At 41.8% G+C, this 22,634-nt stretch overlaps 1 protein-coding gene across 1 annotated transcript in view; it reads right to left on the reverse strand.

The window, feature by feature from the left end:
- The window catches only part of GMFB (glia maturation factor beta), a 33,321-nt gene that overhangs the window by 9,803 nt on the left and 884 nt on the right, over positions 1-22,634 (reverse strand). The window contains exons 2-3 of the mRNA XM_033952658.1: positions 11,144-11,240; positions 5,480-5,529 (exon numbers count right to left, since the gene is read on the reverse strand). Of these exons, the coding sequence (XP_033808549.1) occupies positions 5,480-5,529; positions 11,144-11,240 (147 nt within the window). The remainder of the gene's footprint in view (positions 1-5,479; positions 5,530-11,143; positions 11,241-22,634) is intronic.

Below are 22,634 nucleotides of genomic sequence, written 5' to 3' on the forward strand. Positions count from 1 at the left end.
TTGAGCCTTTAAGATGGCCGAGATACGGTCATCTAGGGGTGGCATCGGAACCGCTTTCTTTTTCTTCGGTTCCTTAGATGCCGCTCCACGCCCCGGCGATGAGGAGGCCGATGACGAGGCACTCACCGAGATCGGGGCGGAGCGTTTGCGGGACCGGTGCGATGCCGGTAGGGACGGTGTCGCCACCGTAGCCGGAGGGCGCTCGAGGGAAGAGGAAGGCTTCTTAGCCGGCTTACCTGGCGCCAGTGACGCCGATGCGGGGTCGGTCGGTGTCGAGGACGACGGTGCCGATTTTTGAGGGACCGCTGTTGAAGGTGAGGAGTCCATCGCCGACTCGGTGCCGAAGAGGAGAGTTTGCTGAATTCTTCGGTTTTTAAGGGTTCTTTTTTGAAGAGTAGCACAGCGGGTGCAGGTGCACACCGCTGGCACTTCTTAAAACCGACCTGCGGGGGCATGAAGGGGAAGATAGCCTCCGCAAAATCGAAGCCCGAGGCCTGTATACTGGCAACAGGCCCCGCCGGGGCAAAAACGAAAGAAAAAGGGAAAAAAGCAAAGTTTTTTTTTTTTTTTTTTTTGCAAATCAAAGAAAAATAAACCCGAAGGTAAAGGAAGAAAAAATAAGGAAAAAAGCGCGAGCGGGAAGGCAAAAAAGTGGTTTCAACGGCCGTTGAAAAAACACACGCGTCTTCTTCGCTCCGCGGAAACGAAGAAACTGGGGACCACGCACTCCTCCGTCGGGCGGGAAGGCACTCGCGCACGCGCGGTGCGGCCAACTAGAAACTTCTAGTTAAAAAGGTCCGTACCGAGGGCTCCGTCGGTGACGTCACCCATGTGTTAAGAATATGCTGCCTGCTTGTCCTGGGATAATGAGAAGTACAAAAACAGTAAAACACCAGGCAGCGCCTTTTTCAATAATACAGCAATCCATACCTTTGGCCTACCAAGACAAATAAGAACAGACATGCTAAATGTTGATAGGATCAATAACTAAATCACTTAAACTGTTCACCGTTTTCAAAATTTGAGCATTTATATCTTCATACATTGTTTGTAATATCTTTTCAATTGCTTTGATATTTAAGATTTTATATCAACCTAGTACTAGCAGTAATTAGCAGAAGTATTTTTAAATTAATTTATTGGAAACTTGTTGTTCTAAATTGATAGTATGCACCACCCATAGTTGCCAGCCTAGTTACTTGTGAAGGGAAAAATTAACATTCCAGTGTGCAAGTCATGAAAAATAGTGTTATCAATGATTTAACCATTTTTACCTATTTCTACAGTTCATGTAAATGCACAGAACTATAAACAAATTCTCTTCTTATATACTAAAGGAAGAAATTTGGTGTCCATAGAAATTACTGGCCACAGCATAGAGTAAATCCAGAAGCAAAAAAACAGCCTTGTTGACAACTGTTTAAAAGTTTCAGCCAGTATTTTAAGCGTGCAATATGCTCCGAGAGCCCACTGCGAGCAACCTTTTGAAAAGTGGGATGTTTTGCACCACAGGTGGGATCATATTTTTGATAAAATTGTTCTGAATTTGCCCCTGAGGCAGGCATTTGACCGAGTATCTTGAACATTCAGATCACTATTTACTTTTGAAGTTGCTATTTTAATAAACTTATTATTTCCATTACTAGTTGTCAACATGGCTGCTTTTTGCTTCTGAATGTACTCAAAAATTAACAGACCCCGAATTAAAGATGCATAAGTGCAAAAAAATATTTCTGTATAACCATTCTGTGCTTGACCACCACCAAGCATGATGATAATTAAGAAGGAAAAAAATAGTATAATAAATAATAAACCATAAATATGCAGAATTAGATAAAATGACCAAAATTATTGTATACTGCTTATTGTGTTCTGCTGGTTTCAGAAGGTGTAGATTTTTGGTCACTCCCAATCTGGCTCACATTTGGAGCAAAAACCTCAGATTGGATAGTTCTATGTCCTATGTCCAGGTGGTCAATCGAACTTTCACCTGTCCCGTAAAATATGCACAACTATCAGTATAGCTTTTTCAAACATAGAGGTTTCCTCATTCCTAAACTACTATGTAGTGCAGAGCTTTCTGAATGTCAGCCTTAAAATACTTCACAGAACTCTATTTTACACAGCAGCAGTTATAGAAGGCGGGATATTTGATTTCACCATTATAGAAACATGACGGCAGATAAGGCCAAATGGCCCATTAGTCTGCTCATCCACTATCTCCTCCTCTTTCTAAGAGATCCCACATGCCTGTCCCATGCTATCTTGAATTCAGGTATGGTCTTCATTTCCTCCACCACCTCTGGGAAACTATTCTACGCATCTACCACCCTTTCTATAAAGTAGTATTTTCTTACATTACTCCTGAGACTATCACCTCTTAACTTCATCCTATGCCCTCTCCTTCCATAGTTTTCCTTCAGTTGAAAAAGGCTCACCTCCTTTACATTAATGCCACAGAGATATTTAAACGTTCTCTATCATATCCCCTCTCTCCCATCTTTCCTCCAGATTATACATATTAAGATCTTTAAGTCTGTCCCCATACAAATTTATGGCAAAGGCCACTAAACAATTTTGTAGCAGCCCTCTGGACCAACTCCATCCTCTTTATATCTTTTAGAAGGTGGGGTCTCCAAAATTACACACAATATTCCAAAGGGGGCCTCACCAGAGACTTATGCAATGGTATTATCATCTCCCTTTTCCTTCTGGCCATTCCTCTTCTTATGCACCCAAGTTTCCTCCTGGCTTTGACCATCACCTTTTCTACCTGTTTTGCCACAATCACCCCCAAGTCCCACTTTACTTCTGCACACAGAAGTACTTCACCTCCTATACTATACTATTCTCCTAGATTTTTGCAGCCCAAGTGCATGACCCTACATTTTTTAGCATTAAATCTTAGTTGCCAATTACCAGACCATTCTTCACGTTTCGCCAGATCCTGCCTCATGCTATCCATATCCTCTGGAGTGTCTACCCTATTACAGAACTTGGTATCATCCACAAAAAAACAAACTTTGCCAGACAGTCCTTCTGCAATATCTCTCACAAAGATGTTAAATAGAGCTGGCCCAAGGAAAGATCCCTAAAGCACTCCACTAACATCCTTATCCTCTAAGCATACTCATTTATGACTACCCTTTGTCTTAACCAGATTTTAATCATTTGTCACTTTGGGGCCCATTCTGCATGCATTCAGTTTATTTATCAGTTGCCAATACGGCACCATGTCAAAAGCTTTGCTAAAGTCCAAGTACACTACATCTAGTGCCCCTCTCATATTCAACTGTTGGTCACCCAGTCAAAGAAATCAGATTTGTCTGACAAGACTTGCCTCTCGTAAAACAATGCTGCCTTGTGTCCTGCAGTCCATTCGAGTCTAGATATTTCACTATCCTCCGCTTAAGCATTTCCATTAGTTTACTCACTACCAAAGTCAGACTAACCGGCCTGTAATTCCCAACCTCTTCCTCACTTCCACTCTTGTACATCCACCCTTCTTCAATCCTCCAGGACCACACCGGACTATTTTCAGATTAAATCACAGTGTTTCTTCTTTACTCTCTATGTCTTGCAATTCCGTCACTTTAATATTATTCTTAACATATAATGCCACTCCTCCACCCTATCTTTCCTGAATAGATTACAGCCAGGTATACCTACATCCCAATCGTAGTTCTCCGTGAACCATGTCTCTGTGACCACCACTAAATCCAATTCAGCTTCTACCATTTCAGCCTCTAAATCTGGAATTTTGTTTTCCACACTATGGGCATTGGTATACAAAGGTTTCCAGCTCGCTCTCTCTTTTGTCTCATTTCAATAATGGTATTTCATGCCTTATATTCCTGAGAGTTATTAAATACCTTGGGGTATTTAACACTCATGCCCAGTACATTTAGTTTAAAGCCCTCTTCGGTACATAAGCCAATCTGTTACTAAAGACCCTTCCTTTGATAGATGGAGACCATCTCTGCTAAGCAGGTCTTGGAAAATTACTCCATGGTCTAAGAAACCAAAGCGCTCTCATTGACACCATCCACGCAGCCAATGTATTCAGCTCCAGATTGCGAGTTTCTCTCATTTATCCTTTACCTAAGACAGGAAGGATTGAAGAGAACACTGCCTGTACACCTAATTGCTTCACCCTCCATCCTAGGGCCATGAAGTCGCTTTTGATGAATTCAGTGGAATGTCTAGCAGTATCATTTGTGCCAACATGGATGAGTAATATAGGATAACGGTCCTTAGGCTTGATGAGTCTCAAATGTTTCACTACATCTCAAATCTTTGCACCAGGCAGACAGCACACCTCTCTTGACATAATGTCTGGACAGCAGATGGGGTGCCTCTGTACCTCTCAGAAGGGAATCGCCAACCACCACTACCTTTCGCTTTTTAATGGCTACTGCTCCAGCAACTGAGATTTTTGAACTCTTATTCCTGTTCTTGAGATATTTTTTTATATCTTCTGCCTCTAGGGCTAAAAACTGGTTCTTCAGTTCAACAGAAGATGGAGTAGTGAGGTTTACTTTGCAGAGTCTGGTGATCTGTGTCCAGCCATCCTCTTTCAGCCCAATGTTTCCATCCCCTTTGCTGGAGATGCCCGATGCTTAAGTGCAGGGCAGATTCAATAGCCTTTACCACACTCTTTCGGCTTTCATGGTAGTTAAGAACATCTGGATAGAAAGAGTAGCAAACTGTTTAAGTGGGTTAATGAAAGAAAGAATTCAGTAAAACCCAGAAGCATTTTTGCTAGATATACCCGACAAATATGGCATACAGTTTATTCACTAGGAAAGCCATACTTGTGGGGAAGAAATCTATTTTACAGACATAGATATTAGTAGACTCACTGACCTTTTGAGGCTGGAGAAATGCATATCCCTATGACTTGGGAATCAAGGGAAGCTCATTTGCCCCCATAGCATAAAAAGCAATTTTTATTGATTTGAGATTCTTATGTACAATCTTTTTCCTCTATTCAGCAACAGACTCCTAGCTCTAAATTATACTTGTGGACCTGGTGAATCTTAGAAATTATTAATTCTTAATAGCTGGCAATATGGGGGAGGGGCAAGTAGATTTGGGTAGAAAAGTAATAAATAAATAAAAAAAAAAGAGTCAAGCTCTCACCTCTAGGAATATTATATCTATTCTTTAAATTGAAGGAGAGGAGGGGGAAGAATTATTAGAGGAATATTTTATTTTCTATCCTATATTTTTTAAGGATGCAATTTCAATTGAAGTGAATGTTTGAATTGTTCTGTATATTACTGAAAAATAACTTAAATTGTTGAAATGTGAGACAAATAGGCTTCCATCATTAGAGCAAGTAGTAAAATGCATTGAATACTTACTATATAAGTGCAAACATGCATGTGAAACACACAAATTCAATGGAAAACCTCAAAACATGCAAAATATATAGAAAAGCAGCAAGCCATAAAAGGTTAAAAGTTTTAAAACAAACCTCATGCTCCTCATCCAGTACCACTAGCCGTTTGTCCTTGTCAATCTTCACTACAATAAAAATTAAAATGTCATGGATTGTCTCTCACTGGATCAACTCCACTATCCTATGAAATGCAGGTTCTTCTGAAGATTCTATTCTAAAAGCAAATTCTATTATTAGCTACATTCTTACAAAAAAAATTTTTTTTTTAAACCTACAAGCGGTTCTGCATAAAATCTAGCTCCTATATCCCACATTCCAATATTACATTGAGTGTATTGTAAAAACTAGAGTCAACCTAATATTCAGATCTTACATCTCAAAACTAGCATTTTGCTCATGGATTAGTTTTCAACCAACTGCAACCTAAGTTGTAGAAGATTACAATGTTTCATGAATTAGAACAAGTCTGAGACTAACATCTGGCTTTTAAACTCAAACACTGAGAACCAAAATGTTCTACAATAAAATGAGAACAAACTGTTTACATTATGCCTCCTACATGTTCCAATTCCAATGGCTTTCTTCCCTATGTCTGAACAGTATTCAATTCAAAAGGTTCATTGTATGGCTAAAAGCCAAGATTATATTTTTGAAGGGTTTTTTGTTTTATTTTTTTGTTTGAGGAAATGCAGGACATTGTATTGCAAGTTTCTCTGTCAGAACTACTCAGATACTCCTACATTATATTTAGGTCTCTTATGCTGCCAAATACACATAAGAGGCTTTTTGTCATCCTTATTTCTATGGTGGTCTGGTGTTCAGTTGGCTAGGACAATTCGTATCTCCTTCTGGTGAGATTACCTTGGTCTAATGGCAAAATATGAAGGTAAAGAATTCTTTGGGGACAACAGGATAGAAAATGAAATAAATAAATAGCAGAGAAAGCTGGCTGGCTCCCTGAGATATAAACATATTTGACAGTCATTTTAGAATTCAACAATAGTTTGAAGATTTTCTGAATCTCTCTTTTACACAGGATTGGACTCTCCCACCCCCAATATTCAGCCGGTAACGGTAAGGATTTTTTTAAAATGCTAACCATTGCCAGCTGAATTAGCCATTAATATTGGCCCAAATAAACTTTAAAAAGAAGGTTCCCTTAATCTCTTAAACCCCCCTCCTTTCCTCCCCTAGCCCACTGCATTAAAAAAAATATATATCCTACCTTCCCCCATCCCCCCAGTCTGGTGGTCTGTGGGGCCATTGTGGCTCCTAAAAGAAAATGACTGCCACAACTTCTCACAGTACTACAAAATATTGTGAGAGATCACAGCAGCCATTTTCTTTTAGCAACTGCAAGGGGCAGGATTAAATAGCCTTCACTCCTGCCCCACCAACCCCCAACCACCAAAGACAAAAAGGTAGACTGAAGGGGGCTAGGTTATATTCATTGAAGTGGGCTGGGGGGGAATCAAAGGAGAAACTTTGTAAGGGGTTCAGGGAGCTCAATCTGACACGGGGAGTGGCTGTTAGGCTTAACCATGCTGTGAAGTCACAGGGGGGTGTGTACTTGAAGGTGAGAAGGAAGTATTTAAATCAAGTTCTGAGGACGCCGGCGCCATCTTTTGCTCATTTAAACTTTTGGAGTCGGATGACGGCGGCGACCTCGATGAGTCGTACTCTATTACACTGGTTTTAATGTTATAACTCTTGATAGGGAGGGGGGCTGTTCACAACTGTATGTTTACGGTTCCGTTTCCATATTTTGTAGGGAGACCCTTGAGAAAGCACAGTTTATGTGCGAAACATGTCGGGTCTGGCTCCCCAGGTTTGGCTGAGATAAGTACTATCCTAAAGTTTGATCACTATCAATAAGTATAATATAATAGTGGTGTATTTAAGAGATGACCAGATCAAAATTATAACAACGAAGTTAAAAAATGCAAAAATAAAGTAAAAACACTTAAGTTGGTTAAACTCAGAAAAGACAGCCAATGATGAAGCACCACACAATGCTTCCCGCGATCTAAATATTTTTTGCGGTGGAGTGGTGGGGCTGAGGCGTCCTTTCCAATACTATATAGACACGAGCAACAAAATAATATCCAGCCCACTTAGGGTAATGCAGTTTCAGTGAAGTCACAGCTAGCATAGCGGGAAGATAGGCCAGTGATAGGAGCATTATGAGCATGTTTTACCACCTGCTGAAGGCAGAGAAAAATATTGGGATTGTTCCAGGAAGCACCTCCGCTTTATGCTTGCAACATCACTAGCAGAGTTGTTTTCTCATTCCTTCCTGACAGCAGGTGGAGAGGTAAACACCCATTTATGCAGTACAGTGGAGCCAACACTAAGAAATGTTTGTAAATGTTATAAATAAAAGTGAGATAGAAAAAAAATGGTGTCAGGTCAAAACCGCGGAAGACAAAGGCGCACGCCGACAACTGAGCGCAGCGCGGAGGCGTGCCCCGAAGAAAATAACTGTTTTTAGGGGCTCCGACGGGGGTGTGTGTGGGGGGCCCCCCCACTTTACTTTATACAGATCGCGCAGCGTTGTGGGGGGTTTGGGGATTGTAATCCCCCACATTTTATTGAAAACTTCACTTTTTCCCTAAAAACAGGGAAAAAGTTAAGTTTACAGTATAATGAGGGGGGTTACAACCCCCCAAACCACCCACAACGCCACCGCAATCTGTATTAAGTAAAGTGGGGGCTCCCCCCAACAAAACCCCCCATCGGAGCCCCTAAAAACTGTCATTTTCTTCGGCGCGCGCCTCCGTCTTGCGCTCAGTTGTTGGCGCGCGCCTTTGTCTTCCGCGGTTTTGTCTATGAACCAAAAAAATTGAACTTTGTTTTGATGAAGTTGTTTACTATGCCCAATGAGATAAATAAATCTCTTACCATGCTTCATGAGAATTAAAATTTTTATATACTGCCGGGCTTTATCAGATCACAGCAGTTTACAAATAGAAATAATAAAAGAAAGGAACTCCATTACACAAATAGGAAAGGCCTACTATATTCAAACCAATATGATAATAATATATATTAACGTATGAGAGTATCCACTTATACAATACAACTTTCATTAGGAAATTCTGATCTCTCCCTGCATCTGGGCATGAAATGCCGGCCCAAACACTCTACAATCCCTTTTAAAACAAAGTTTGCTTCAGTTCTAGAAATTTTGGGTCAAGCATAGCCTAACCAAAACATTTTAAAATCATAATTTGCAATGTTAAGTGTCTCTTAACATTCTGACATCCACAAGCTCTAAATTACTCTACACTGCAAGGGAAATATAAGATGGGCAACAACAGTATGTAGAATGGACTTATGAAAGCAAAGATCTCAGATTCATTTCACTTGGCTAAGAAGCTAAGAATGTGGATGTTTGAAGCCTCTTGATTTCTTGGTTTACCACCTTATGAGAGATAAATAGCAGATTATCAAAAAGTATACAAGCTGACTATCCAAAAAAATCAAAAAAATAACCAACAAATATTCAGAATAAAGCTGCTAATAGTGGAAGGAAACAGGCTGAAAGGCAAGTAACTAACAAGGAGAAAAAGACCTCAGTGTTTCAAGGAAACAACCAAGAAACTATATGTTCAGTTATAAACTGCCATACAAAACACATCCCAGGTCAAAAAACTCCATGGAAAAGATTTATAAAGATACAGTTTAAAATACACAAGTTAAACTGCAAAAAAACAGCAAAAAACTGTAAAAACTTGCACTTATCTTCCAAGTTTTTACAGTTTTTTGCTGTTTTTTTGCAGTTTAACTTGTGTATTTTAAACTGTATCTTTATGAATCTTTTCCATGGAGTTTTTTGACCTGGGATGTGTTTTGTATGGCAGTTTATAACTGAACATATAGTTTCTTAGTTGTTTCCTTGAAACACTGAGGTCTTTTTCTCCTTGTTAGTTACTTGCCTTTCAGCCTGTTTCCTTCCACTATTAGCAGCTTTATTCTGAATATTTGTTGGTTATTTTTTTGATTTTTTTGGATAGTCAGCCACAAGGCTCTCCCCTATCCCCCTCCCTATTCAATATTTACTTGACCCCTCTGGCACGAAGCCTAGCAAACTCTAACCTAAAATCGTTCATATATGCAGATGACATCACCATCATTGTTCCCATTACCTCACTCACTCTAGAAACGGAAAAACTCATCGCATCTATCCTCACCAAGTTAGAACTGTGGACCTCAAAACTCAAATTAAAATTGAACTCTGAAAAAACCAAAATCTTCCTAGCGAGTCCCAACCACAAATTAACAAACACTTCCCTCAGATTGAATGGGCTAGATTACCCTATCTTACCCACCATAAAAATCCTTGGAGTCATCCTGGACCGCACCCTAACCTTCGATGACCATACCAGTGCCCAGGTGAAAAAATGTTTCTGTACCCTCTGGAAACTGCGCTCCATCAAACGTTACTTCGACCACCAAGCCTTCCGTCTACTCGTCCAATCTCTGGTATTAAGCATATTAGACTACTGCAACATTATTTACCTGGGATCCTATAAAAATACCATCAAACGTCTTAGAACAGTCCAAAATGCGGCCGTCCGCCTCATCTATGATCTCAAAAAATACGACCATGTTAGCCCCTACTACACCAAACTCCATTGGCTCCCAGTAGAGGCAAGGATCATCTTTAAGTTCGCCTGCCTCTGTTTCAAAACTCTAACAGGATCTTCCCCAATCTACTTGTCTGAGCACCTTGAAATAGCAGGCCCCTCTCGCACACGAAACGCCCACCTATTCACCTTTCCCTCCCTAAAAGGCTGCCTCTACAAGAGATTCACTGATAGAACCCTAGCATTCCAAGCGGGCAAATGGAACAATTGCCTTACCGCCCTCATCTCCAACTCTCCACCCTACCACCTGTTCAGGAAGTCACTAAAAACCTACCTCTTCGACAAATTCCGCTAACGCTGCCTTCCCCCCTTCCCTGCACCCTCCTGACCTCGACATGCCTCCATTCCCTCTGACTACGCCCCCCTCCCAAGCCACTATGGCCTCTCTTTCTCAAGCTCTGTTTTATCTAATTGCCCTGCCTTTTCATAGCCTCATATTTAACATCACTGTAAATGTACCACCGCTTTAACATGGAACATCGCTGTATACATACAGTCTCTTCTTTAGTATATGCCTTTTTATTACTGCTATTTATGTAACATCTTTGTAAATGTAATAACACTGTAATATGTATCATCGCTGTAAATGTACAGTCTCTTCTATTGTTAACCGCATTGAACTTCCATGGTATTGCGGGATACAAGAATAAAGTTATTATTATTATTATTGTATGGCAGTTTATAACTGAACATATAGTTTCTTGGTTGTTTCCTTGAAACACTGAGGTCTTTTTCTCCATGTTAGTTACTTGCCTTTCAGCCTGTTTCCTTCCACTATTAGCAGCTTTATTCTGAATATTTGTTGGTTATTTTTTTAGATAAACAGCAGAACCATTTAACTTGTAATACTATTTCTCATACTGTTTACCATCAAAATAAACCTTGAAACATGTGCCTTGACAATACAATATGTTTTTTTCCTACAGGTATTCAACCAGCATAATCTGTTAAAAGTAAATTATACAGAAAAGCTGAGTTAATTCTTAACTAGAAGCAAAGATCAGGTCATTTAGCTGAAATGGTGTGGAACAGCCAGAAGAAAAAAAACCTGCAAGACCTTGTAACTTTGTTGTCATAGATTTCAGCTTACTTATAATGGCAGCATTGTTGGTTTCTTTACGAAAGCGAAATGTTTTCAGCTTCTCTACGAGGTCATCATCCACATCACAAACAACTAGAGATTCACTCTGTAAAACAAACATAATTTTAATGTTTTTATTAGCATATTATGCATTCTTAGTAATCAAGCTTCTAGAAATGCTTTTAAATCCCTTTACCAGCTCAATGCATAAAGAGTGTTTTATGACTCATGGACTCTTCACTAGCCATCTAACCAGAACAGATAAGGCCATCAAAGACAGCCAAGCATGAAGAGATATGAAAAAAATCCCTGGGCGAGGAGGGGGGGGAAACAAACTGGCTGGGGAGCCCCTGTGTGTGTGGGGGGGGGGGAAAGGGAATGACTAATAAGTTGGAAAGGGACTGACATTCATGAGATGAATAGACAGAATGGCTAACCTTCTTTCGAGGCAAGAAAGGACAGCTGACATTCAGCTTTTGCTATGCATTACCAAACAGAAAAGTAGGTACTGTAATCCTGAGAAATAAAGCTCTAAGCTCTAAGAGCAATTATGCTGATCATCCAGAAGTGTTTTATATTGCTATTAAGGGCCAAGTCACACAACTGGAGAGAACAGCTTTACAATAGAAAAGGATAAGGTACCAAACTGACCTTTCACAGCAACATATCATCTTGCAGTGTGAGAATGAGTACAGTTGAGCATGACAGCTAGTAGTGTGTAAAGGATACAAACAAAACCTAAGAACATAGGGCTTTCACTTCCTCTGTTTGTTTTCTGCCATTTCTAGGAGAAATTTGTTCTTACCTGCTAATTTTCTTTCCTCGAGTCCTGCTAGATCTGCCTAGATGAGTAGCTATGTCTCTGTACCACCAGATAAAGGCAGAAAATACAGATAATTCAGGGATGCCATTGCCTGTATAATGTGCGGTGCAGCCCTGGAAGTTGCTGGCATACTACTGACAAAGCAGATCTTCAAAACTTGAATGGCATATCATATGGAACAAGCCAAAAGACCTAGCAAGATGAAGATCACCAGAAAATACATCAATATTACAGCAGGTAATATTGCAGTTATACATCACAGTATAGAGTCATAAATCAGCCTTGAAGCTCAGATTACATCTCAGCCTGGAAACTCAGCATCACAAAGAGCCTTGAGGTGCAGCATAATGTTGAAAAGCGTAGCATTAGTTCCACTGAAAAGCGCTTTACCATTGCTCAGCCTAATCCTACCAAGTTGTCTTAGCATCTCAGCCCTATGGCACCACCATAGAGCAGATTCATATAGCAGCATGATGAGCATTAGCAAGCAAGCTGTCAGCTTGTTAAGTCTGGGAAACTGTCTCCTGGAACTACCAACAGAAAATCTCATGAGGTCCCGAAAAAGGTAAAATGATATAGAGAGAAGAGACATGACTGTAGTCTTCCCTAGTGTGTCTTAGATTGATCTAGCAGGACTCGTGGAAAGAAAGTTAGTAGGTAAGAACAAATTTCACCTTCCTCATCTTACTAGAGCAGTCCAGATGAGTGGGGCATATCAAACCGCCAAAGACCCCCCCCCCCCATCTGGAGAGGGGGAAAGAGGGGAGACTAGGCCTGGTCCACTCCTTGCTCAGATTAAGCGATACTGAGCTTGGAGATTCTGTGTTCTCAGTTTGTTATTGACGATCTGCTTCATTAAGTGGCACTGCTACTAGACTTATGTATCAGTCTCCTTTAAACATCCCAGATGTGACCCCACATTCCTACAAAGAGAGCCACAACCACCAAACACCCACAAAGAGAAGGAGCCAACACAAAGTATTTCACCCTCAAGTGGGGACATTGGATTTGCCTGAATAATTAAAAATAACTTGGCCCTGAATCTAGTGCTCCATGGAAGACAGCTCTAGAAACTGTGGAAACCAAACTTGGCAGAAGCCAGAGAAGTGCTATAAGATCATGGTACCCCAATCCTGGTGAAGTTTGAGCAGAGTACTCACTATGAGAGATTGGAGGAAAAGCATAAAGGAAGCAAGAAGACATCCAAAGCCACATGGTCAGAAGCAAAGAGTCTGAAACAGAATTGTGGAAGTTTGTGGTTGTGAGGGGAAGCAAAGGGATCTACATCCAGTGTTTCCTACCGAGGGGAAGTTCTAATGTAAGACAGACGTGCTGAGAGACCATTCATGAAGCTGAAATTTTGTTAAACTTGTCTGTCAGAACATTCTGCTTCCCTGCCAAGTAAACTGCTCTGAGAGTTATTCCTCAAGTAGTTGCCCAAGACCAAATCTGGATTGCTTCCAAACAGGAGTAAGATACAGTTCCCTCCAGCTTGATGCCACAGTACATGGCCAATTAGCTGTCTGTACATATGAATACTACCTGATGAAAGAGATAAACAATGCTCTCAAGACATTCCAGACAATCAGTTATAACTCGAGGAGATTCTTTCCTGTTGAATCCAAACTCCCCGAGTGTGCAGACCATCTAGGTAATTTATTTATTCAATTTTCTATACTGTTCTTCCAAGGGAGCTCAGAATGGTTTACATGAATTTATTCAGGTACTCAAGCATTTTTCCTGTTTGTCCCAGTGCGCTCACAATCTATCTAATATACCTGGGGCAATGGGGGGATTAAGTGACTTGCCCAGGGTCACAAGGAGCAACGTGGGTTTGAACCCACAACCCCATGGTGCTAAGGATGTAGCTTTTAATCACTGCGCCACAAGCTCCCCAGCACCCCATCCCATCAGTGAAGCATCTGTAGTCAGCAGTTTCTGATGCCAAGGAGGCTGGAAAGGTAGACCTTGAGCAAGATTATGTGTTGCCATCCACCAGTGGAAAGAATGATGTAGATTTAAAGTCACTTTTTTGCGAGCCAACAGGGATCCTATTGACTAGGACCATTGACTATAGTCTACTGAGGAATCAGGAAGACATGTAAATGAGGGTCACATTGACTGGTCACCATGATTGAGAAGATGTTAACATCTGATACGCAAAAGTGTGATAGAGAGTGGAGATTGTCTATTGTGGTAGAAAAGCTCAATCCTGGATGGTATCCAATCAAACTCTTATGAACTCTAGAATTTGAGATGGCTGTAGATGTGACTTTTGGTAGTTTATGGAAAACCCAACAAGCTCGAGTAGATGAACAGTGTGGTTGATGGCATTCTGAGCTGTTTGTGATGAGACATTATCAACCAGTTGTCTAGATAGGGGAAGATTTATTGTGTGTTTTTGCACAATTTTCAGCTTGTTTTGAAGATGTGAAACCCTCATGCATGAAAGGTTACTGTTACTACTGCTAAGCACTATGAGAACCCAAGGAGCTGATGCCAGACAGAAGGGAAAGAATTGGGATTGGAAATAGCAAGGTCCTACTCGGAAGTAAAGATAATTCCTGTGAGCAGGCAGAAGTGAGATGTGCATGTATGCGTCTTTGAGATCTAGAGAGCAAAGCCCAATCTCCCTGATGAAGTAGTAGTAAGAGGGTTCCCAGAGAGATAATGTGAAACTTCCCCTTCATTAATTATTTGTTTAAGCCTCTGAGATCTAGAATGGGTCAAAACCTCCAGTCTTTTTTGGGTATTAGGAAATATTGAGTAGAACCCTCAGTCTCTCTCCTGCAGAGGAGCAGGCTCTACTGTGTTTTGCTGGAGAAAGGCCAAGAGTTTTTTGTGAAAGAGGGTCTTCTGGAAGAAGTTCTACCTTGTTGTACCACCATATGCCTGGAACAAACTGCCTGACTTGATATGTCAAGCTCAGTCTCTAGCAGTATCCAAATCCAGGCTCAAAGCCCACTTCTTTGAAGCGGTTTTTAATTCTTAAACTCCAAACTACCTGCTAAGCACCCATATCTGTCTTATTATTCCTTCTGTAATTCTCCCACTTGAGCACTGTGTATGGATGCAACTTTGTGTCCAGTTTGTCTATCAAAACTAGACTAAGCTCTTTCAAGCAGGGACTGTCTCTTCCATGTTTTGGGGTACAGTGCTGCATATGCCTGGTGGCACTATAGACATGATAAGTAGTAGTAGTGGAGTTGTAAAAACTCTTTTGGTGGGTGGTTTGTGGTATTTTTGACTCAACATAGGGCATAACTCTGAGTAATGACTCAAAGTACTCTGACCAAGAGTCCAACGTTGGTGAAAAAAAGAGCAAACTGCCTCCTACGGGAAGACTGGGAGGTAGAGTCAGGGTGATGTTTGCAATTCTCTGTAGGAGAGAGTCAAAAGAATGACTATTTCAGCCGAGACTGAGGTTATGATTTTTGAGATCTGTGCTGCCTTGCACATGAATACCAATTAGTAGACCTGAAAGAAGATGGCTGGCTATAACGATGCTTATAGGGGCATTTTCAAAACACAACAATGTCCAAAAATCAGCACTTTTGACTTTTTCTCTGCAAAACATCCAAGTACCGATAATCAAAACAAAGAATTCTGACGTTTTGTGGGACATTTGCCCTCTAAAATGTCAAACTCAGCTTAGAACTCGTAGGTTGAAAAGACCGATAGCATGACATCCTGGTTAATGTGAAATGATGAAACAACCTTTGTATTAGGATTAAGTGATCCATCAAATTTTAATAAAACTTGAAACTTAATAAAACTTGGTATGGTCACTCCCATTTCTGTGATTCTCAGAAACAGGTTCCTGTATGATAAAGCTTGCAATTCTAAGACTCTTCTGGCCAAGGTAACTGCAACTAGGAACACCACTTTAATCGCAAGATCTATGAGAGAAGCTTCCTCCAAAGGCTTATACGGGGCCCTCTGAAGATCCTCTAACACAATGTTGAGATTCCAGGAAGTGATTTCAGATCAGCGGCCTGAGCCTTGGGGCTCCTTTGAAGAATCTAATAATATTTGGGTAAGTAGCCAGGGATACTTGCTTCTCTCAGCCTCTAAAGCAAGCCAGATCTGCCACTTGCCACCTGCCACCTTAAGGGACACTAGTGCTAATCCCTTGTCCAGGCCCTCTTGAAAGACCAATGATCCTGGGGCTTTGTTGGGCTCCAGATTCTCCTTATTGTATTCTCCTTAAAGTATCTCATGCCATGGCATATGCCGAAAGAGTGGATGGTTTCTTGGCCTTCAAATGACCACTTCTGAATATCCTTTCTTGGCTAGCACCACATGTTCAAGAGCCATGCCATAAGACCAAAGCGACCCGGATCTTCTAAAGCAAATCGACCCCTGTGTGAGCAAGTCTGTATATATCTGGAGCCGAAGACATTCGTTCACTTGTGGCCATACTAGATTCACATACCAAGGATACCTGGGCCAATCTGGGGCCATGAGGATCACCCTCCCTAGGCAAGATGCTATGCGACAGACCACCTGGCCTATCAGGAGCCATGGAGGAAACACATAGTAATTCAGACCATGGTTGCACCAGGGCATCCAGCCCTGCATTTCAGTCTCATATCTTCAGCTTGCTGTGTGCCTTTGCCATCAGATCGAATCTTGAACACCAGTCCCCCCCCCCCCCCCCCAACATTATACAATGTCTTAGAATGCCCAGAGGGCCAGTGACCACTCTCCCAGGTCCAATGTCTGTCTGTTGAGGTAGTCCACTTGCACATTGTCCACCCTGGCTACGCGTGCCGCCGTGATGGCCAGCAGGTGTTTTTCTGCCTAAGCAAACAGTAATTTCGCCTCTAGTTGGAGCGATGTGCTTCTGGTGCCTTCCTGAAAATTGACATAGGCCACTGTTGTGGCATTGTCTGAGAATACTCGTACAGCCACTGTTGGAAACAGGATACTGGGTTTGATGAACCTTCAGTCTGTCCCAGTATGACAACTCTTATGTTCTTATGTCTTAGGCATCTCCTTTTCCAGCTGCAACTGTTGAAAAGAACAGTGTGAAGAAGTAAGGAAGATAGTTATGCTTACAGTGAGAAAATTAGCTTGGTATAGTTACAGCAAGTCTGTTCTGCAAGCTATGTTATGCAGTGAAGAGGAACAGGAGAGAAGAGATGCAGTGAAGAAGATACCGAATATCAAAGGTGGAGATAAGGCACAGCAAGGCAAGACCCAGGAAAATCCCATACATCAACAATGAAGCAACTACACTCACCCAATTATTTGACTGGAGCTCTGGAGTCTCTGAGCCTATTCTTACCTGTACTATGACAGCAGCAGAGGTCAACACATTTCTGAGGAAGCCCATGATGGTTGCAGACTGACCATCACACACCCAGTCCACAGACATGTGTGTAAAAATGACAACAGAGGTTGCTAGTCATATATACATCAGAAGAGGATGGAACATTATGTTAGGGGCCAGATGGTCAGCAGGGAACTCTTGAGTCAAAACAGAAGCAAACAAGATACTCTTTGCTAGATTTTGTTAAACAATAAATTAACTGCATAAATGGCATTTTAAAGACAATTATGTGACTACAGATATAGTTCAGACTGTACATTCAAATCAATATTACTTAATTTCTATATATTTCAACTGTGATTTGATGTAGATAAGACTCACTTTAAGCAGTTTCTAAAGCTAGCTTTAGATTCAGCATGCAACACTGCATAATTTGGTCACTAGTAGTTTGTACTGGAGGATCTGCACATGACTAAAGGACTGGAGAAGATCAATTTTTATTCCACTGCTGAAGAAAAGCGACACCAGGGATTGTACAAGCTATAGAACAATCGCCCTGATCCCCCACATCAGCAAGGTGCTTCTAAAGATCACTCAGAGGTGCTTGAGCAGCATCCTTGATCAAGAACTTCCTGATGCCCAAGCTGGATTTCGTAAGGGCAGAGGGACCCATGATCATATCGCAAATTTAAGGTGGATCATAGAAAAGGCGAGGGAATACCAGAAGAAGTTCTACCTGTGCTTCATTGATTATACCAAGGCTTGTTGAGCATGACAAGCTTTGGAAAGCACCGAGTGAGGTAGGAGTGACAGCGCACCTGATCAGGTTAATCAGATCACTCTACTACGATCAAGAAGCTACACTGTGAACCAGGTAAGGGGATACAGAATGGTTCAAGATCAAAGAGGATACAAGAAAAGGATGCATCCTCTCTCCTTTTCTTCTCAATCTCTATGCAGAAGTAATCATGAGGAAGCTGGACTTTGATGATTTGAGTGTTGGGATGAAAACAGGCAGAACAAACATCAGCAAGCTGAGATACACAGATAATACTACCCTGCTGGCAGAGAGTGAGAAAGACTAGAGAATGACACGGGGAAAAAAATCTGTCCCCATCACTGCCCTGTCCCCGGTCCACCGTCCCCGTCACCACCATCCCGTTCACCGCCCTGTCAACGTCCCCGCAGCATCCATATAAGCCTCAGTACTGCAATATTTAGCTTATTCCTTCCTTATAAATCAAAGTTCTGGCTGCTGAACTAGAGAAAGAGATGTTCAGCTGGCAGGGCTTTGTTTATAAATTTTTATAATAATAATAATAATAATAACAGCTTATATATCGCAATACTGTGAAGTTCTATGCGGTTTACAAAGATAAAGCAAAGGTACAAATTAATTGACTTTAAGAGGGGAGGAAGAAAGAGGGTTAATAGGACAGGAAATCCATTTTTGAGGAGAGAGTGATCAATAGAACAAGTTAATCGCTATAGAGGGGAGAGAGAAGAGAGGATCAGTTGTCTAGATACTTTAGGAACAGGTGTGTTTTCAGACGTTTCCTAAATTCCTCATAAGTAGTGGGCGAAAGCAATTGTTCTAGGTCTTTACCCCATGATGCTGCTTGGTGCGAAAGAAGATGTTCATGGTATTTTTTCAGTTTACAACCTCTCACTGGGGGGGGAAACGAAGTTGGAATGTGAGCTTCTCTTGTGTCTGTTGGCTGAGAAGATGAAAAGGTCAGTTATGTATTTAGGGGCAAGTCCGTGTAGTGCTTTGAAGCAAAAGCAGGCAAATTTAAACTTTACGCGCACCTCCATTGGCAGCCAATGCAGCTGCCGGTAGTAGGGTGTCACGTGGTCAAACTTCCTCAGCCCAAAGATCAGTTTGACCGCTGCATTTTGCATCAATTGTAAACGTTGCATGTTCTTTTGGGAAATTGCTAAATAGGCGATGTTACAGTAGTCAAGTAGAATCAGTACGAGGGATTGGACTAGGGTTCTGAATGCCGCTGTATCGAAATAAGCTTTAATGGATCTGAGTTTCCAGAGAGTGAAAAATCCCTTTCTGATCAAGGAGTCCACCTGGTCTCTCATGGTTAGGCACTGATCCAAAGTTACACCTAGTATCTTTATGGTAGGTTGGAAAGGGTAATTAAGATTATTGATACATAGTGGTGATTTGGTGTCAAGCGGATGTGGTGAAGCAATGAAGAAAGTTGTCTTTTCTGAATTAAGTTTGAGCCTAAAGGTTGTCATCCAGTGCTCCATCACGTTTATGGCTTCTGAAGCTTTAGGAATAGTTTCAGAGATAGAATTAACGAATGGGATGATGATCGTAAAATCATCTCCATAACTAAATAGTTTTATCCCTAACTGGGTTAGCTGCGTGCCTAGTGAGGACATGTAGACGTTGAAGAGCAATGGAGATAGCGGAGACCCTTGTGGCACACCGGATTGATTGCTCCAGGTATCTGAAAGTTCATAATTAAAACGTACTTGATAAGTGCGGGACATAAGGAAGCCACGGAACCAATTCAGCACCTCGTCCCTGATACCAATAGCGTCTAGGCATTGCAGTAGTTTCCCGTGGTCTACTAGATCAAAGGCAGAACTCATATCGAATTGCATAACCAGGGCATTAAGACCCTTACTAAACAGTAGGCGCAGATTGTCTAAAATAGCCGCAATTACTGTCTCAGTACTGAATAACGGTCTAAAACCGGATTGAGTTTCATGTAGGAGAGAGAACTGATCCAGATAATCCATCAGTTGGGTGTGTACCAATCCCTCCATAATTTTTACAATAAACGGAATGGATGCTACTGGTCTGTAGTTGGATATTATAGCTGAAGATTCTTTTCGATTTTTTAGAATTGGGGTTATTATTATGTGACCATTATTAGAGAGGAACTTCCCAGTTTTTAGATTATGAGCCAAATATTGCATCAACGATAGTTTAAATACTAAAGGTGCCGCTTTCATGATTTCTGAGGGGCATGAGTCCAGAACTCAATAGGATTTAGAGTATTTGTTATATAGTCTGTTATATAGTCTGTTCCACTCTAAATCTTGAAAGGAGATCATGTCTGCCGGTGTATCATTTCCTTTGGTGATAGGTATCGGATGATCACTAGGGTTGTTTGTTGAACAATGAATTCTAAGGTTTTTAATTTTCGAATCGAAGTGTAGTGCTAAGTCATTTGCAGAGGGTAACTTAGAGTTGTGTGTGGGTGTGGTGTAGCGAGCGGTGTCAAATAAATTTGTGATCAGGTTGAATAGCTCTTTTGTATTGATTCCTTGTGAACCATTACAAGATGAGTTGATTTTAATTGAGTAGAATGCTTTATGTTTGTCTTTTATCATTTGTTTGTAGATTTTTATGTTAGCTCTCCATTTGTTACGGTCTGTTAGTTCTCCTGTTTTTTTCCAAGTTCTTTCTAGTCGTCTAGCTAGTTGTTTCAGTTTTAGAAGTTCGGTGTCAAACCATTTGTTATATTTATTTGCATTGCTTTTGCTATTACGTATAGGGGCGATTTTATCTAAAATGGATGTGCTGGTTGTCATCCAGTGATCCCAGAAATCGACTAATATACTACTTTATCCTTAAGCAAAAAAGAAAATAAATACAATTTTTTTCTACCTTTGTTGTGTGGTTTCTGCTTTCCTTGTCTTCTCATTCAGTTCCTTCCATCCACTGTGTGTCTTCTCTCTGCGTCTTCCATTTGCTCTGTTACTGTGCCTCTCCCTTCACCCCCCCCCCCAATTGGTCTGGCACCCATCTTCTTCCCTCCGCTCCCCCTTTGTCTGGCATCTGTCTTCTTCTCTTCCAGCGTCTTCTCCCCACTCTGTCTTCTACATTTCCCTTCAGGGTCTGTTCCTCTCCACCCTCCTTCAATGTCTGTTCTATTCCTTTCCACCACCACTTTTCCCTCCCTCCTTCACCATCTGTTCCTTTCTACCACCCTTCAGCTCCTCTTGCGCGGCCTATCTACCTCCCTCCCTCCCTCTTACTTTTGTGGCACGTTACAATGTAATTTGTGCAAGCCGCTGGAGCCTGCGAGCTTGGTCCCCAAACAATCTTGCATCTGTGTTCCTATTTTCCCCATTTCTAATATCTTTCCTATGTATCTGGCATTGCCCCCCCCCCCCGTGTCCATATACCATCCCCATGGTATGTATGTCCCCTTTATGTCTCTGTCCCTATGCCCCCATGCACATAATTTCCCCTCTGTTTCTGTTACCTTCCTGTGTCCAGATTTCCCCTCTCTTCCTCTTCCACACCAATGTGTCTCTTCTCTTCAACCCCATCTAGTTTCTTTCCCTCTTTCTTCCCCCCTCCTTGCTTCCAGCACCTGGCTCACCTGCCTGTTCTCCCCTTTCTTTTCTGCTGTGGGTTTCTTTCTCTTCCTTTTCATCCCCTTGGCTCAGAATCTCTTTCCCTTTTACTTCCTTCTTCCTAGTGTGAGCCGGGAACACGCGCGATCGCGGGGTCCAGCAGCCCCCTCCAGCCCGAATGCAGTGCTCCGTCAGCTCCCTCCCTCCACCTCACCTTAGATGCCGAGTTTGCCGGCTTTCTTTTTCGCCCAGCTGCACGCGCGGCTGCTCAGTTGTTCAATCTTCTCCTCTGACGCAACCGGAAACAGGAAGCTGCAGCAGAGAAGATTGAACAACTCAAGCAGCTGCGCGTGCGCGGCTTTTTGAAAGCGTGCAGCTGGGCGAAAAAAAAAGCCGGCAAACTCTGCATCTAAGGTGAAGTGGAGGGAGGGAGATGGCGGAACGCTGCGAACGGGCGGGTGGGGGCTGCTGGACCGCGCGATCCTTGATTGCCTCACTGTGGAGACAAGACCATTCATCGCTCCACGGGACGGTGAATGGCCCTGTCCCCGTGGCAACCACTATTTTTTCTTTCCCCGTGTCATTCTCTAAGAAAGACCTCAAGAAGTTGATCCTGAAACTGAAAGAAGAACGCGAGAAGATGGTACTTTACCTGAACATCAAGAAGACCAAAATCATGATTACCGCCAACAAGATAGTCCACATAAAGATCAACAAATGAAGAAACAGAAGTGTTTGACAGCTTCATTTTCCTTGGGTCCCTCATTGACCACTGTGGTGGTTTGCCAGCAGAGCTCAAACATCGATTAGCACTAGGGCAAGCAGCCATGGTGAGCATACACCAGATATGGAAGTGCAAGGACATCTCAGTCATCAAACAAAGACTGATCACTGTCACTGTGTTCCCAATCGTGACATTTGGCTGCAAGACATGGACACTCACGAAAGCAGATAGAAGGAAAAAATATATATATATCAATACCTTTGAGCTGTGGTGCTAGAGAAGACTTCTATGAATCCCATGGATAGCTAGGATTACTAACAAAATGTTTTTGATCATATAAACACAG

The sequence above is a fragment of the Geotrypetes seraphini genome, chromosome 7, assembly GCF_902459505.1.
Source record: "Geotrypetes seraphini chromosome 7, aGeoSer1.1, whole genome shotgun sequence".
In the NCBI taxonomy this organism is placed as follows: domain Eukaryota; kingdom Metazoa; phylum Chordata; class Amphibia; order Gymnophiona; family Dermophiidae; genus Geotrypetes; species Geotrypetes seraphini.